At 35.1% G+C, this 18,703-nt stretch overlaps 1 protein-coding gene across 4 annotated transcripts in view; it reads left to right on the top strand.

Annotated features, from left to right (window-relative positions):
• The window catches only part of prdm6 (PR domain containing 6), a 65,360-nt gene that overhangs the window by 1,608 nt on the left and 45,049 nt on the right, over positions 1-18,703 (top strand). For 2 of the 4 annotated variants that reach the window (XM_006626936.3, XM_069187232.1), the window contains exons 1-3: positions 12,721-12,857; positions 13,353-13,851; positions 18,048-18,355. In XM_006626936.3, the coding sequence (XP_006626999.1) occupies positions 13,365-13,851; positions 18,048-18,355 (795 nt within the window). In that variant the 5' untranslated portion in view covers positions 12,721-12,857; positions 13,353-13,364. Of the gene's footprint in view, positions 1-12,720; positions 12,858-13,352; positions 13,852-18,047; positions 18,356-18,703 lie in introns of those variants that run through there. The other 2 variants (XM_069187233.1, XM_069187231.1) reach the window with 2 other exon arrangements.

Raw genomic sequence — 18,703 nt, 5'->3', positions numbered from 1 at the left:
CTGTCAGACATTTACATCAAACAAACAATGCAGAATACCAGGATAAGCATTGACTATCATGACCACACCTTGCACATTGAATCTGAGCTCCTATCTGGGACAATAAAAGACAGCAACAGTAAGTAAATAAGTATAATTAAGATTTTCCATGTGTAGCATTTTGAACTGAAAGCATGGGTTAAAAGGGATATCAGAAAGGCAAAGAGAGAAAGAGGGCAACATGGTGGTGCAGTGATGAGCATTGCTGCCTTTCAGAACTGGGGAATTTGGTTCTTTTATGGACCTGGAGTGCTATCTGCATGAAGTCTGTTTGTTCTCCCTGTGTTTGAGTGGGTTTCCTCCGGGTATCCTGGTTTTCTCTCACAGTCTGAAAACATCCTGGAAGGTTATTTGGATCCTGGGCAAATTGACCCTAGATGTGAATGTGTGCATATCTGTGTGTCCACCCTGCGATGGACTGGCATCCTATCCTCAATGTACCCTGCCTTGCACCCATTTCTTGCCAGGTCAGACTCTGGCTCCCTCGCATCCTTGAATTGAATGGATGGAAGTGAGAAGGAAAGGAATATTTTAATGAGGGCTGAAATAAATAGGGAAAGATTTTTTGATATTATACTACTAATAAAAAAGGATTAAGTAAAATGTATCATTTACTATACTATAATGGTAAACATATAGACAGTGAAATGTTAACGGTCGATATACTAAATGAGTACCGACTCAGGTGTTCGCTAAGAACGAATTCAACAATACAGATCAGATTGTGAAAGGATGGAGTTCTGTAATAAATTCGGAGAGGCAGAAGTTTTAAGTTTCAAGTAGTTTCAGGGACTTGAAGCACTCATTAATAAATCTCCAGGATCCAATATTAACTATCCCTCAACTGAAGCATTGCAAAGTCTTGAAGTAGTAACATTATAGAAAAGTCATATAAACAATAATTAGAAAAAAATAGAGGATGGTCTACTGTATATGGATTCTAGGGGATGATGAACATTGATTTTGAACAGAAAGGTCTTGCTTAACAAACAAAGTAATGGGCACACTGGAACACCACTGGCTAGTTTACTGTAGATCAGTGCTCTAAGTTCATACATTGATACTTTTGTATTGTACGATCAAGTTGGCAGAAAAACTGACAAGACAAGAAACTAAATTCAAGAAGATTTAGGTAAAATTCAAGACAAGGCAAACAATGGGCCCATCACCTGACGTCTTTCAAGAAACAATTTGAAGAGTTCTTTGGATCTACCATATTAGTTAGTAGCTATGAAATGGGCTCAATAGTCTCCTCTCTTCTGTAACCTTTCTTATGTTTTTTTTTTATTCTGTCCTTTCAGCTCTTTGTCTGGTTATTAAACAATGCTATAGAACAAAAAATCAACTGATTATCTCGGCAGAAATACGCTAGCTTTTCAGCATTGGTTAAGATTGATCAACATTCTCAGTGAGTTTAAATAGTTTCTAAAAGATAATATTTTCCTCCCAAATTACATTCCTTTAGGAATGTTATTGTTATTACTTTTTTTCATTGCATTTTTCAAGCCATTTGACATGGAAGTTACTTTATCACAACAGTGTTCATTTCACTTCAATATTTTTTAATTTGGTAGGTTTCATAATTTAATGCAATGTAAATTTCAGATTGCAATTGAATATAACAAATAGTACTCTAGAATATATTACATTCTTGTCCTATTGTGCGCTGGGTTTGTGCTGATATAGTAGATCTAATTTTCTTCTTAAGACAGATACTTTATTGTCCACTACTGTGGAAATTTGTCTTTGGCTTCTCCCATAAATGTACAAAACACACGAGCAAAACATAAAAGTAACAGAAAATCACATGAAGTACATGAAATCACAACAACTGTATGTGATACATAAATAAATGGATAAATAAAAAGTAGTGGGGTGACTACATTTACAGTACATACATTCATTGAGCAGTTTTATTGCAGAGATTTAAATTTGGTACCCTAAACCGTCTTCCTGATGGGAGTATTATGAACTGAGAGGGTGTGTGGACTCAGCTATGATGCTCCTTGTCATTCTGAGAACTTTATTATGATGTAAATTGCTGAGCTGGGGCTGCTGTTTCAAATGATTTTTCCTGCCTTTTTCACAATCCATTTCATAAATGGACAGTTGGGTTTTGCCTTTTAACCCCAGATTTCCATAGCAAACTATCATGTTAAATGCCAGGATGATCTCAACAAGGCTTGTAGATGCCATCTCTAAGACATTTTGACCAAACTTAAAGTTCTTCAGTCTTTGAATTAAAAACAGCCTCTGATTTTCTTTCTTATAAATGTTGTCTATATTCTCGGTGTAACTCTGATCCATATGTGATCCCAGATATTCCACAAACTCTACACACTGACCACTGAGTACTTTTGTCTGCAAAGATGGGCCACCATCAGTTTTAGCATTGAAAAGAAGCACTTTAGTCTTTATAATTTAGTATACCTTTCACATAAACTATCCTTTTCCTTAATTTTAAAGCACTATTTAATAAAAAATATAGCCTTCATGCGTATCTGCTTAGAGCATGTACTGTGTATTATATCATATCTATACTCTATGGTGCTTGAGTTTTAAATCATTGTTGAAACCCTATATTGTTTTAAGACTTCTTTGACACTCTGAGGCATCCATTAGATCATGCAGAACCTCTGCGCTAGAACACACACTAAGAACACTCAGCCTCTTGTGTTTGCTTTAGCTGACCACATGTTGATTATATTTTCATTTTCACATTTTTGAGAATATCTCAGCTGTACTTTCCAGCCCTCCAGGGAGCTTATTCTCTTAACCTTTAAGAGCCTGCGAGTAGAGACTGCTGTCCTTTCGATGTTACTAGGGAAATGTGCTGACAAGTGCACTTGTCCTTGAGAATCTATTCTCTTGCAAGACTTACAGGGTTTCTATTACCAGACTGCAGCAAAAGGGCCCCAAATTCAAATCTAAAAAAAAAAGTATGTTGAACTACCTGCACTTATGAAGAAGGATATCCGAATTCTATATTAAAACAAAAAGAACGTGGTATTATTAAATGTGTAAGTACCGCAGGAAGGTGGACTCTGGAGGATAGAGACAAAATAATAATGAAAAGTATTTTTATTAAAATAACTGTAAATGGGGTGGGTAAGAAGTTCATCAGAAATGAATGGATTTAATAAAGTAAGATGAAAAAACAATTAGAAGTAATACTAAATAAATATTTTTCACAGGTTTTTACACAGAAAGATGTCCATAACATCCCCCGTAATGTAGAAGGAGCTCCACTACTACATTTTACATACAGTACTGTAACTAATAATGAGGTTCTACTTGGCTAAAAAGACTTTAATAGATAACTGGAGCCGGATTTTGTTTTCCCATAAATACTTTACAAAATGAGAGATGTAATTTGTTGACCCCAACATTGAATATTTAAATTCTCATGACAGATTGTACCACTCACTTGAACACTGTACCCACAGATTGAAGAACTGCAAATATAACACAAATTCATACAAAGTGGTCCAAAAACGACCAAGGGATAAATCAATTGATCTTACTTCTTACAATCTTATAATTGCGTTTTAAGAGATAGATGATACTCAATATGAATTTAGAAACAGAAGGCCTTGTTTATCAGAAACCTTACTAGAAGTCTTTGAACAAGCATTGCAAATGCATAAACATTGAGGGGGTGCCACTGATTAGAAGTCAGAGGATGGAATGGGTGTTGTGTGGTGAAAAACGGGTTTTGGTTTGTATATGGGTACATTTATGAAGTATTACATTTAATAAAAATGTTCACAAAAAAGATTAATCCTCAAATAAAAAGCTATAGCAATCCACACACACAATGCACGCATAGTTTGAGAACTGGCTAATGAACAGGATACAACATGTCATTTTATGCTCTAATTGGGTGAATGTAAGCAGTGGTGTACCGCAGGGATTCTTTTTAGGCCCATTGCTTTTCCTGATTTTTATTATCAATTTTGATTATACAATGTTATAGTTTAACAAACGTTTACAATTTTCAGGTGATTGAAACATAGGGGTAGTGGCAAACAAAGAAGCAGTAACAGGGGAATCACAAAGAAACAGTAAAATCATGGGCAGACGCTTGTCACATATACTTTCACATTGATAAGTGCAATGTGATCCATGCAGGAAGCAGGAACATACACTGTATATTTGATATGGAAAATTCTGAACCACATTAAGCTACATATGAAAGGTACCCTCATCAAAGCTGTCTTGAATAAAAAGAAAACAGAATGCTTAGTACATTGCGATCGGTTTACAAATTAAATAAGGAAACATTACTGTACATTACATTACATTGTCATGGCTAAAATTCCCTCTGGCCTTTACCAATTTTGACCTTCTAATAATTCCCATTTCTGAACTGGCTTCATTACTCTGTTGTCCTCCCCACTGAGAGCTGGTGTGTGGTGAGCGTTCTGGTGCACTATGGCTGCTGTCTCATCATCGAGGTGGATGCTGCACAGGTGGTGAAGGGGAGTCCCCTACCTGTAAAGTGCTTTGAGTGGAAATATCCAGAAAAAGTGTAAGGATTATTTATTTATTATGTTCAATCTTTACAAGTCACTAATAAGACCTCATTTGTAATACATTGGTCAGTTTTGGTCACCATAGCACAGGATTTTTCATTCTTAAAAAACGGTCAAAGACGACCAACAAGTATGAGCTCCACTCTCAGGGGATTATTGTACTGTATATCTTCAGGCTGAAAGAAACTAATGTCTCTTTACAGGCAGATTAAATGTTTTATAATGAAGAACTTGATATTTACCATAATGTGAACGCTGCATGAGCCGACTCAGGAGATAGTGTTGAGTTTACCAATACTGAGCTTTCTAGTTAAATTTCATATTATCTAATCATTTACTGAAGAACTGTTTTTTATTATGACAACATCTCCGGAAAAAAAAAATTGTCTGATATTTTCCATATTTTAAATTGTTTTCTTTGTTTTGCTTATAATATGTAATTTATAACAGTTATAATGTGCAATTATTTTAAAAGGTCCATCTACTTTCAGATAAGGTAAGATATTGTTTTAAAAATTAAACAATTTGTGATCTCAGAAAGCTGATCTACTGGGGGGTAAATGTTAAGTCCTATTTTCCACACTGTCCAGTGGAAAAATGGTTGACTTTGATTCTCTTAACTTCACCATTATCAATCATTGTTGTTTCAGAAGGCAATGTGGCTATAGATCAAGACTCTATCTGGCGTGGCTATCGGCCAATAGGGTGATGCATAATTACCAAAATGATGAACAGTGGCAGCTGTCTACCTCTGCAAGATCTACACTGATCACTGTGTGCCTGCCACCTGTTCTGTGATACAGGCACTAAAATCTTGCCTTTCTCATTCTCTCTAAAAATCAATCCACTCAGCATGGGGCTGTGTTGTGTTCACCAGCAGCCTGGATCAGATGAGGGCTTACAACCGTTTTAGATCTGCAGCTTCTTTAATGTCTGAGTTGAACATGAAGATTGAACAAGGAGAGTACAACATACCACAGATGCTGAGTAGAATTCTTAAGTAAATGGTTTCAAACAGGAACAAACAGACAAAAAAATAAGCACCTGGCAATAGCACACAGTGCCAAAATGATCTTTCTAATTAGAAATTGTCTCTGTTCTCTTAAGGTGAATGTTTTGTTTTTGAGTGAATAAAGAAATAGAAACCTGTCTGTATAAAAATGTATTCTGATGTTCAGACAGGTAGTGTCTCCAAGGAAGGCTGTAATTGTACTTTGCTGTGAATGGCAGCACTGTTCTGTCTTAGAAACACTACTCCTGTCATGTAAAAGGTATTTTCCCATTCTTTAAATTTCATAAATATCCAGAACTCTCTACAGGGAGGTCTGAGGTTTGAAGTATGCTTTTAAATGATGATACATCATAGGTGGCATATGATAAATTATAACTCACATGACTATTTTGTGCAAAACATGGATGGACTCACAAAACAAATTAGTCTCACCATCCTTGTCACAAAATGGCAGGTGTTCACATGAAGATGTGTTTATGGAGACCTAAGATACATATTAAGATCAGTGTCAAAACTACAGACTGAAATTTTTTCCTGTTGTCCTTTAAAAACATGTTTAGTTCAGAATAAATTAAGCCCAAATGAAATGAAATCAACTGACTTTTTGAGACTGTCATTTGAGACTGATAATTAAATCTCAGTATCTTTTTCAACTTTAATATACAGTATATAGTACCATCATGGCAACATGTATACTGTACATAGACTATCAAAGTATTTATACTGTACCTTTCAATTGTCTGAATATTCTGAATAAACTTATAAAACGCTGTAGCAATCTCTTGACATGCAGGTTACCTTACGTTTGCTGAAAGACGTAACAGGAATTTCACCACCACTATGCAACATTGTAATACACGATACTTTCACAGATACAGCTTTAGTTTTGTTTTGAGTCTTAATGGTCAATGAGACATGTTGCTGTACAGTATGTCTGGGTGATAGCAGACTTCTCCACTCCTGTTGGATGATTTATTTGTGTTTGATGAAAAACAGCTGATAAAAAAACAGTAATCTTAAAGGCACTAGGTAACATTCCAGCTAACAAACTTTCAAACAGAAAAGCTCCACAGCTACCTCATATTGTAGCTTTTGTGTCCTGTATTCAGTCCTGACCTTGGGTGCCTTCATTTGGACCTTTCCTCAGATTTGAGTGGGTTTTTTGAAGGTGTTGTGGTTTCCTCCTACTTCCCATAGAAATGCTGACAGGTTAGATTGGTGACTCTGTGTGTGAGAAACTGTGTGTGAGAATGCCCTATGCTGGATTGGTTTGCTATCCAGGGTGTACAGTAGTCCCATCTCGATTCCTGTATTTTTTTTAACAGGCTTTGGGTTCCACAACCAGAAATAAAGGGTTTTCAGGTAATGGATGGATATCTGAGAAATCAGACATATACTAACATCCTATCATCTAGTTGCCTTAAGATACTAATTTGTTGACTTTGTCTGTATTGCTCAGTTTATGTAATGACCTGTGTTTCCTTCCATCTACATTAGTATCATCAGTAAAATCATTCTGAAAATAAGAAAAATACAAAGACAAATACATCCCATAGGTTATTATGCAATGCGGACATGATCCATTATTTCTAAGAGGTGCTGGTCATTATTTTGCTTTCAACTTATGGAATGTGTTTACTTTGACTTTTGCATTGATGGGTTCTTGCTTTATCTTCAGCATTCTGATGTACTGTAAGAATGAACAATGTGTTTTTCTGTTCATATATTTATTTTATAAAAGGTGACAAGAATAAAATTAATATTTTCCATTTGATTGAGGTGTAACCAAAACATTTAATTTGAATTATTGTAATTATAATAAATGGCTTCACATTTTTAATTATATTTTTATATAATGTAATTAGTTTTATAATTAATTCACATTATTTTTTATCTTTACAGTAAAACAGACAAGACCTATGTTTTTTATTGAGTTTTTTATGTATTGAACATTCATTAATCTATATAATTGAAATGTGTATTATTCACATTCCTTTTCTATAAGCGTATGCAAAATTGCCAAAACAAAAGTTGAAACACGTCTAATATCACTATTCCGAGGTTGAAATTCATGCAAGTTTGTAGCTTGAAAACATGTAATTAATTATGTACAGTATATACTTTCATATTGTCATTTCTGCACTGATACTGTATGTAGTCTAACATCATATTAATGCAGTTATGGTTTGTGGTTTTACCAATCCAGTAAAAGTTTAATAATGGCCTGATTATTTCAAGTTTCTAGATATGACACATATCTAATCTGTCAGAACAGGCTAAAGTTATATCCGACGTGATTACTGAGCAGTTGGGACTCCTGCATGCTTTTTGTTTAATTCTTAGTCAGAAAGTGTCAATCATTTTGGCTTCCACATTATAAATTTTTCTCAGGTTTTAAATAACCGATTAGACTGGGAATGAAGGGATTGATTACCCTCTATCGGTTCTTAATTTACCGGGTGTACAAACGGAACCGGGACACCTGTGACTATTAGCTAAACAATTAATTAGTTCGAAATTCGTTAAGAACTTACCGGACTAACCTCGATGTTGTTTGTGCTGCTGCTGTTAGTGTTTACGATGATGATAAATTTCAAAATCCAGTGAATATTTCATTATACACATGTGCACGTCTGCCTGCTGTGTTCACTACTTCTAAACGGTAGCATCTATCCCAGTTGACAGATCAAAGGTTGATTTAAATTAGTGTGATAGTAAACAGAGAGGGGTGGATGTAGAAACTTGTTGGTCATCACAACGTTCAGTTCGACGTCAGTACGAATTTGGGGACGACTGGAATATTCCCATACAGACGTTAATTTTCTAATTTAAACTTAACATGAATGTGTACTGTATACTGTAACTATGATGAAGAATTTAATATTGGTCATTTACTGGTAAATGAAAAACAAAGGCGGTAAGAATGCATTTAATGTTAATTATGAAGGCCTTACACCTGACACTTTTGACTAGCACCAACTGTATCTAACATGTCGTAATAAAGTTTAAAACTTCAGTAGCAGAGGAAGGAATTGTGTAGCAACTAAAGTTTAAATTGTGAACTTTTTTTTCTTTTCTATGTATTTGCTTCCAAATCTTGCAATTTTACGTGTCTCCAGTTTTATCAAGAATGATAGTTGCGCCCTCTTCGGTTTCTTACACATGATTACCAGTTAAATATCTCACAGTGGACGAGAGTTGGGTTTTATATAAAAGGCTAGTATACTGTACATACAGCATCTTGCCATGTACCTTCCCATTGTATACCTACCGGTTTCCATTTTAAATTGACTTTTAATTTTGATTGTATGACGTTGTATGAAGTAAACCACTTTAATATTTATTTTGCATACAGTAAATGTCTAGGCAATGCAGGCTATTTTTTTACAGCGATGGGCCAACATACTGTGTAAACTTTTTACGACTTTATCAAGGCCTATACTGTATGTTGTGGTATAATCAACATTATATAGGCTTAACTTCGATAAACGTTATCAAATCTATTTCAGCCTAATAAAAAATCGGTTTTATATTATATTAGAACTGTGCCATCTAAATCCATTTTGATAAGGTGGTATTACGTACAGTAGAAGCACTTCCAACCACAACGGCACTCTAACTCAGAGTCTAAGAAAGGAATATACAGGGAAATATGGGGATGAGGGGAGAGGCGGTAGAGTAGAGAAAACAAATCTTCCTAAGATGAAAATATTTTATCTGGAGTTTCTTTTAAGGTAATATAAATCATTAACAATCCCAAAGACGTCGTTTCTTAGTTGCGCTGATGTCTCCGAGCGTATAAAAGTTAAAACTAAATCATACAGGTTAGATTTGCTCTATTGTGTACTGTACTGTATATACTGTAGGGTCTGGATGTCCACACTGAAACCGTTTAAGATGCAGGTAGCTTTGCTGAATACCACCAAGAACAGAACTGGTTGTAATTACGATCTTTTTAAAATTCATCAGTATTAAACATAGTATTTTAAACACAGCAAAGTTGAAAATGAGTAGTGTCGCTTAACAATAAGGACAAAATAGACATATTTGTTGATAGTCTTGACTATAGAAATTTGCATGGGAGTTCAGTGGTTATATGATTATTTCAGGCGCTTTTATTCAAAATATCCCCAAAATACAAACGCTAAAGCAAATACTTTTTAAATAAATAAACTCTGCATTAATATATGCTAATCAATACAAAAAGCGTTTAAACGTGCAGGATAATTAAAAATATTTAAAACATTGATGCATTCATTAGATGCACCCCCAAACACGTCTTACTCTTCTCTGGGAGAAATTAAATCCAGAAGATGCAAAACAAACTGTGGAATCCCATCTGAATAGACGTCTATATTAATGAATTATAAACCCAGAAACCCGTGACCTTAAAACTATAATCAGGAGACACCCAGGGCATAGAGAAAAGCCGTTGAATTCTTTATCGGACTCCTGTCAAAGACAGCCGTCCATTTGTCTTCCAAGGATCAGGCGAATTAATTAACAAGAAATGTAAACTTTTTAATTGGATGTCAGACAGAATCTGATAGAGCATGTGGATCGAGGCGAAACCCAGATTAGCATTTTGAGATTCACGTCAAATAATAATAATATAAACATCTCCCACTATAATCAGACCATTTTTGCCAAAGAAAATGATGAATTTCGGCAGTTAATTTATCGATCCGAGCTCCCATTCCGGCGGGTTTTATTTTAGAGGTCATTAATCAATGAAGAAAAACACCACTGCGCTCTCCTTTTGCATTTAATACACTCTCGCGCCTTATTTATTTCACTTCAACAAATTCCTAGCAATATTCAACATCGATTTGGAGGGTATAGATTAAGGAAAAAAGCCCAATCGCTTCTACATTAAAAATCTTAAATGTGGCCATTTTTATAACCTTGAGTCCCTGGTTGTTTAAATCAGTATTAGGATTTTTTTTTCATATGATATTGAACTCTGGAACTCCATATACAGTACTAACAGCATAGGGTGGCAGATAAGCAGAAAAATAGCTCATAGTACTTCTTGGTTAATGTTAAGTACAAAACAACCCAAGATTTGTATGTACAACACTTTATTTCTGTTCTTTTAAAATAATGTATATACAATTGCATTTTATGGTATAGTGTCGCATCTGTGCCAGAACTTTTCAGAGAAAATGAGTTTCGGGAATATTGGTATCTTTTTGCGTATTACTCTGCTGCAATTTTTCAAAATATGCTCCTGAATATTTTTTAATATAGTCTAGCTACTCAAACAAGAGAAGGCGTAAAACATTATCATAAAACATGGTTGAGACGTGCATTTTCCCCAAAAGGTAGCTATATAATGTTACTTTAATATATTTTATCGTTATTGATTTATTTAAATCAGAATGATCTTTCACTTCTATAATGTATTATTTTCAAAGGAATTTACAATATGTGAATTGGATATTGAGCTTTGGTTTAATACATTTTGTTCATAGGGTGGTGAGCTTGCTTTTACTAACACAATTAATTGACAACAGATATTCGAATTCTATCAAAAACGATCCCGCGCAATTAATGAAGCGCTGAGCTGGTGGTGACTCCTTTGATGGACAAGTACCATGTTAACAGTCTGCAATCTCTCCCAAAGGACCATTGTTAATCAGACAGCTAGAGAGCTCTTTTATTGCTCTTTGGCTCCCAAGTTTAAAAATGTCCCTGGTGGCACTTTTGTTTTTATATCCCTCTCCTTTTAGCGTTTATTGTCTGTAATTGAAATCGGATTTGTACATTTGACTAATCTGAGCGCTCTAACAAGCATTAGGTTTAGAACCACCTGCCAATCCTTTATTGAAGTTCCAGACATTCACTCCATAAATACTTATTACAAATACTATTTAGCTAATACGCTTATGAAAAAGTCCAAAAATAACACACTCGACGATATAATAAAATTATATTTAGAATGCATTGGTTCATGTCGTCATGGGGTTAAGGAAAGTACTGTATGTGAAGTACAGGGGACACATGCCGTCTATCAACATCTGACAGAAAAAAAAAACAACTTACTACCTTGTCAATGTTTTTTGGAGGAAATTACATAACATTTGAAACTGAATAACTTAACAGAAAAAATAAAATACCTTCTTGGGATTTGCTAATTCTTCGCATAAACCCGTTCTCAAACACTGGGAGATCGTCTAGGTTATGATCCACATTCTTTTATAGTGAGATGAATTTTTCATTGTCAATGGCAGTTACATTAGAATTCCTTTTCAGGCGATAATGTTTGTCTTTTAGTTTACGTTATCAATCTGTATTGCAAATGACGGATGAGCCTGTCAAAAAGACGCCAGTCAAAACATTTTTAGCGCAGCTCTGGATGAAATTGTGCAAAAAATGTCCTACATTTAGATACAGACACAATCCAAACAGCAGTAACTTTCTCAAGCGTCTGAGAGAAAGGGTGGGAAAAACCAGTGGTTGGATAAGACGCAGCACTAACAATGCAATGAGGTCCGTTATCTTTGAAATATTTAATGGAATAAAACTAAAACGGGATTGAAAGTAATTAGACATTTAAAAGCTGCTGTATCTGTTCTCATCTGGATTACAAATTCATTGAAAACATTCAATGTATTTAACTTGTAAGGTGCCAAACATACTATACATATATCAACGATTAACAAATCTGATTTTCAAAGCCTAACATTGTACCGTAGCATGAACTGGGGAAAGTGAATCCTTAATTATAACATATTTACATATTTATAAAAAGTGTTCATTTTTAATTCGACTGCATATTTGTACCATTAAATTATTTGCAAATAAATTCACTGAAGGACAAGGATAACAAGAAAAGGAGTTTTACATAGGTATCACAATGGCTAAAAAAATGCTAGAGTAGTTATTGCAGTTTTGTATAATTTATTATGCAAATAGACTAATTATGGTCATAATCTTTCAAATAAAAGTTTCGACTGATTAATTTAATAATCCAAAAACTGAGAATAGTACTGACAGAGACAGATGTTAGGTTGTATTTTTGATCCAGTGTGAACTCCCCCATCCCTTGGGTTTCGTGCTGTCGTAAAACCCACGTGTCCTTTTACAAGGCTGCTAGTGATCTGAGGGCGAGCGAGAAGGGGGGAGCTCGGATATCGTACTTCAGACTTGGAGCTTGGATACAGAACACAGCATATCCCATAAACAAAAGGATTATGGTTTAAGAGTCTGGAATATACAATCTGTAACCACTGTAAGTGACGAAGCTAAGACCTATCTGCGTAAACTGGGTAAGTGTATTGATGTGCTGGAAGTCCAAGATCTGAAAAGATTTAAAATGAGTTTTGTGCGCATAAAGCGCTCAAAAGTATAGAAAAGAGGGATGCTCTCAGCTGTAATCCGCGTTGTATCGACATACAGTACAAAGTGCATCATTCCATTACATCCGAGGGGTATTAATACAACCAAGGCGTGGTTATGAGAGCAATTATGAAACATTTAAGTAAGTTCCGTAAGTCAGATTTCGTCTGAATTTTCCTTCATTGTGTTTCAACAATGATACAGCTGTATTATTTCGGTAATTGTGGTAGAACTAAACACGAAGAACTTTTTATTAGGATGCTTTCATTTTATTAATATTTTATTTTTAAACCCCTTTGTTGTTGAAGTTGTTTTGTGTATGACTTTTTGATGTTGGTTTTGCTCTCTGTACAGATCCCAATTGATTTTCAGAGAAACAAAAGTCATAAACATCAATAGAAAAAACTTACTGTTGTGTCTTACAGCCACCCTTGGAGATGCTGAAACCCGGTGAGCCCAGCGGATCTGCTTTCTTGAAGGTGGACCCAGCTTACATTCAGCACTGGCAACAGCTGTTCCCACAAAGCCAGCCGAAGAGCGGAGCCCATAACCAGATTCAGCCGCCCGAAAGAGCAGATATTTCGGCAGAGAGCCTCCGTCAGCGTCCGACCTCCATCTCCTCCACCTCATCGTCATCCGCTTCAACCCCATCTTCCTCCTCCTCAACCTCTTCAATCTCTTCGCTAGCAGGTCTAACACAGTTGTCTGTGCCCCAGATTGCACTTTTTGGACACTCGCAATGCTCCGAAATCCACACCCCGGGAATCACCGCTCAAGCCAAAGACCTTTGCTTGTCATCCAACTGTAAAAATGACACAAGACCAAAGTTTAAATTTACTTCTGAGGAGTTAGACTATTACCTCTATGGACAGCAGAGAATGGAAATAATCCCCTTGAACAATCACACCAGCGATCCCAATAATCGTACGTATACAGTAGTTCGCAGAGGAAAAGTTACTTGTGAATACTGTATATTATAGATTTCACTGTGAACAGTCTTATTTGAATTAGCACTCCTTTCTGATTTAATTGAACTTAAAAACTTTTGTAACATTTTAGAAGGAAACTTCTTGCTGAAAGTTTCATATTTAATAATCTTGTACAAGAAGTCACGAATACCTTTTAAAATACAGTACAGATATGACACATGCATTGACCACATAGGCCTGTTAAACTTTCGTGATTTCAAATAGCCTTTCTATTCATAACTAGTCAAGTTTGATAAGAAAAAAGTTTAAACCTAATAAGCAATAATGTTGTCATTGGACTTGGATAGCTTGTAAAACTTATGTAGATAAAAGACTGTGCGGCTCGCAATGCAGTTATTGGATGTTACTACTGTAGGTCGGCACTGTTTTTCCTTATTATTTAAATGTTAACTTTACCAGTATTAAATGACTAGGACATTTCTACACTTGCATTTATTGCGGTGTTTGACGTTATGTTTGCACTTTTCAGCCCAGAGAAGTGATGGGAGGGCGATATTGTCCAGAATTTCTGGATTTGCCTTAGGCGTTTTACAAAACAGTGAATTTAATTTCAGTTCAGGAGTTCAGAGTGGATGACCTTCTTTAAAATTATTACCTTTTAAACCACTTGAGGTTTTTTCTTGTCACATTAACTAAGGGTAGCCCAAACCTGTACTTAGTAAATGATATAGGACAGAAAGTTGCTTGAGTGTTGGTCTAAGTGCCAATGAGAATATTTTCGCAGTTGTTGTTCTGGCCTACGTTATGAAGGCTATCAATTCTTACCTGATCCCATGAAAGACAACGTTTTCGTTTAATAATCGTCCACGTTTCCAAGCATTAAACAGAAGGCTTGAAGATTTTATTTAAATTAAATGGTGAATTAAAAGAATGTTTTATATTGGTTCAAAACCTTCTTATTAAGGTTTAATTAAGACTTATTGCTATCGTTCAATAGGTTGTTACCTATTGCACTACGTTTTGAATAGTTTGACTCCAAATTGAAATCTGAAAGATCGGTTACGGGAGAATAATTAATAGGTTTTGCGTTATTTTGACTACCAGTATACATCTGCTATCTGATAACAAAATACCCTAGGTATAACATTAAAAATGTTCTAGTTTAAAACAAGAATGTTGTCTCTTGACAGTTCCAAAGTTGAATTAAAAAGACGGTTATTCAAGCGGTCAGATCTAATCAATATTTCAGAGAAGATTCCGAACTCCAACAATTGCAACATCCTGAAAATATGTTAAAATAATAATATTTACTGTTAATATAAATACCTTACTTAATAATGTCCACTAATAACCTTAATGCAGGCCGCATGATCAGATAATTTTACCACACTCATCTTCGGTGCAAATCCGTGTATTGTATGTTCGGAATGTGTCTGTTTACGTGAAGGTTGAGGTTTAGATTTACAGCTTTTTACTTTTTCTTTTCTACTTCAATAAAATATACCGGTACTTGAAGCCGTATATATAAGGTATAACCCTATATATTAAAGTGAGGTTTGAAAAGGTGGTGACTGTTTATTTAAGGCGATAAAATGGTCCATCAGCAGTAATCTCCATCGATATGTGCCACAAGGAGATGAAGGATGAGGGGACAAGCCACAATTAATTGCCGTATAGTTTTGTAGAGGAGAGTGGAGTGAGTGTGGATCAGGAATCGATCTTCTCCACCGGCCGCTATTCATCATCCCAACATGGTATATGGAGGTCTCCGGGGGACGGTGGGACTGCTTTATCTACACACAATATTCTCTTACCCATATTTCAAACAAATCTGAGTCATTTACAATACAACCAAAGTATATTAGATGGTTGCAACACCATCATATATATATATAATATAAATAGGTCTATATACTGTAAATAGAGTATGATCCAATACATTCCTAAATAACTAATTGGTTGATATGGCAATTATAAGGTTTTCACATAAATTGTGTACAAAGCAAATACCGTGCAGTGCACATATATGATATAGATAACTTTATATTACAATTACTGTTCCCTAGAACAATCTGGCGATCTCAAATGCGGGCTTTACTTTTATATTATTAACGGTGTTTAGCACATTGTTTAATAATCATGTACATTGGTAACACGATGAAGTTGTTATTCTTTTATGGACTATAGTTAAAAGTTAGATGGAGAGGACACTTTTACGTGATCTTAGTGTCCAATTTGAAGAGTTTACTGTGTTTTCTATTCACGTTATTAACCAGTTCAGGTACGGTTTAAAAAACGGATGTGTACTTTTAATTAGTGTTATCCTTCAAAAGGCGCTTTATGTATAGAATGTACAATTAAAATTGATGAGAGGGCATAAGTGCCTTTTGTCTTTAATAAGGTGTAATAAGGTACTGTACCTACTGTAGTCACGAACAACAGCTACAAATATCAAAAATGAATTAAGAGGAACATTGATAAAATCAGTGTGAAAAATGAGGATTGGTCATTCTACTTTAACAGTGTTTCTAAAGGCGACTAAATAAAGAATTGAAAGAAAGTAAAAATGTTCCTTAATCGCGCGCTTGAGAAAAATAATCTATTTATTGTTACCTACTGTATGAACAACCTTAAAACAAAGGAAAAGACAAAGATAAAAATAACAGGGAATATATCTGAAAGTAGACAACAGCGAAAATAGTTACATAAATACAATAGTACATGCGCTATGTAGAGACATCGGATACATACTTCTTTTTCGTGTGGTCCGGTTTTTTAGTTGCCGTAGGTAGGAAACTTTTAGCCATGTTTTGCGAAAGTGTATAATTAACAAATTAATTGGTTTACGTGAACGTTCATAAGCATTACTAAGCCACATGAACTACAACCGTAAGAATATAAAACCTGTAAGGCATATATGTATGTATGATCGGTATTTATTCGTCTTTTATTATACATTTTTCTTGTCTTGTACAGCTTTACAGTCTATATAGAGAAAAGCCCATCGAGGTCAAGACATCACATCTGATCCAGCGCCTTCTGACAATTATGATGCTGGAAAGAGGAGAAAATGTTGTTCTAATAATAATCAAAAGAGTAATACATATCTTTTGATAAAATCTGTAGATAAATTGGTCAAAATTACAAAACTGATTTTTCTAAGTTTTAAGTATCCATGAAGTATTGTTAACAGATTGATTACCACATTTCGCCTAAATTTCAAACATTGCTAGACTGTTACACTTTTAAATAAAGTAAACAAAATAAAGGGATGTATTTCATTATATGTTAATTATGTTAACTGTACTTCGACATTTTTGGCTTAGATTTTTGCTACCCAAGAATTCTCTATAAAAGACGATTCGTGTGAAGAACGCTATGTAGATCTAAATTCAGATCAGATCAGAAACTAAATTCACGTGTGTTCGGAATAACACGAATTTTATGTTAATTATCTAGTCACTCGTAATTTGTAAATTAATTTTACTTCAAAGCTTCTAATGTTTAAAATGAGATCGTATTAATTCTTGTTTAAGATACCTTTATTACTTTTATTTTAATTTACTTATGTTTAGCTTTAACAATACATGGAAATTAAACTTGTGCATCATGTTCTTATCTGCCAATTGGTGAATCTATTGAATGCAATGATTAGGCTACATAAAATTGTGTTCATATATATACTGTATTTAACTTTGTAAAGTTTTGTTTAAATGAGATTACAGGTCTAATTAGAACTTTCGTTTTAAAAACCTGAAAAATTCTGTATTGTATGTCTATTAAATTAAATCCATATAAAAAAGGTTGATGGAAGGCATATAAATGCACTTTAACATTCCAGTGAAAACACAAGATACTGTATAAATGGCATGAATTACTGCACTGTGAAATGAATAGTTATGCAGTTAAAAGTGTACGACGAAACGTGTTTTACAGGTCATCATTTGGCTAGACTGATTAACAAAACGTGAATCCTTGTGTATTTAAAAAGACAGTAAATTGTAAAGAAGTTGCACAGGACTTTGATATTACCGTTGAAGAAAGCACATGTATACTACTGTATATCAACTTCGTCACTTAGTTTTTGCTTACATTATATATATTTTGTGTCGTGGACTATGTTAGAGTATCATACATATATTCAATGCATCGCTGCTTGAAACTGACGTAGTTTCTTGTTTGCTGTCCCAGGCTGTGACATGTGTGCAGACAACCGGAATGGTGAGTGCCCCATGCACGGCCCCCTTCATTCTCTACGCCGGCTGGTAGGAACCAGCAGCGCTGTAGCGGCTGTAGCCCCTCCAGAGATTCCCGAGTGGCTGCGTGACCTACCTAGAGAGGTGTGTCTCTGCACCAGTACTGTGCCGGGACTCGGTTATGGCATCTGTGCAGCACAAAGGATCCCCCAGGGCACCTGGATTGGGCCTTTTCAAGGAGTTCCCCTTCTCCTGGACAAGATACAGACTGGGACATTGAGGAACACACGTCACCTGTGGGAGGTAAAGTCTGTTAAATGCATTGCTCTTGCGAAACGGAACGAGAAGTTCTAATTTAATTTAGTCTTGCCTAATTTAGAGCAGCATTGTCTTCATTCTTATTTGAAGTAACGTAGGTGAAACAAAATATCCATTATGCATTAACTGTCTTGAAAAACTGTTTTGTGAGGCGTGATTCATTAACATGTATCCATTCTGTTCACGGGAAGTTGTGTTTCTGTGTGATTTCAAAGTGAGTAAAAAAACTGTTCCTTTGCAACACGTTCAGTGCAAATTATATAGAAAATGCACTTTGGTAATCCTTGTTGAGCATAAAGCACATGGCCTCCTCTATAGCCCAATATTGGAAAG

This window comes from Lepisosteus oculatus, chromosome 3 (genome assembly GCF_040954835.1).
Source record: "Lepisosteus oculatus isolate fLepOcu1 chromosome 3, fLepOcu1.hap2, whole genome shotgun sequence".
NCBI classification, from domain to species: Eukaryota; Metazoa; Chordata; class Actinopteri; order Semionotiformes; family Lepisosteidae; genus Lepisosteus; species Lepisosteus oculatus.
This window is presented reverse-complemented; position numbering and strand designations above follow the sequence as displayed.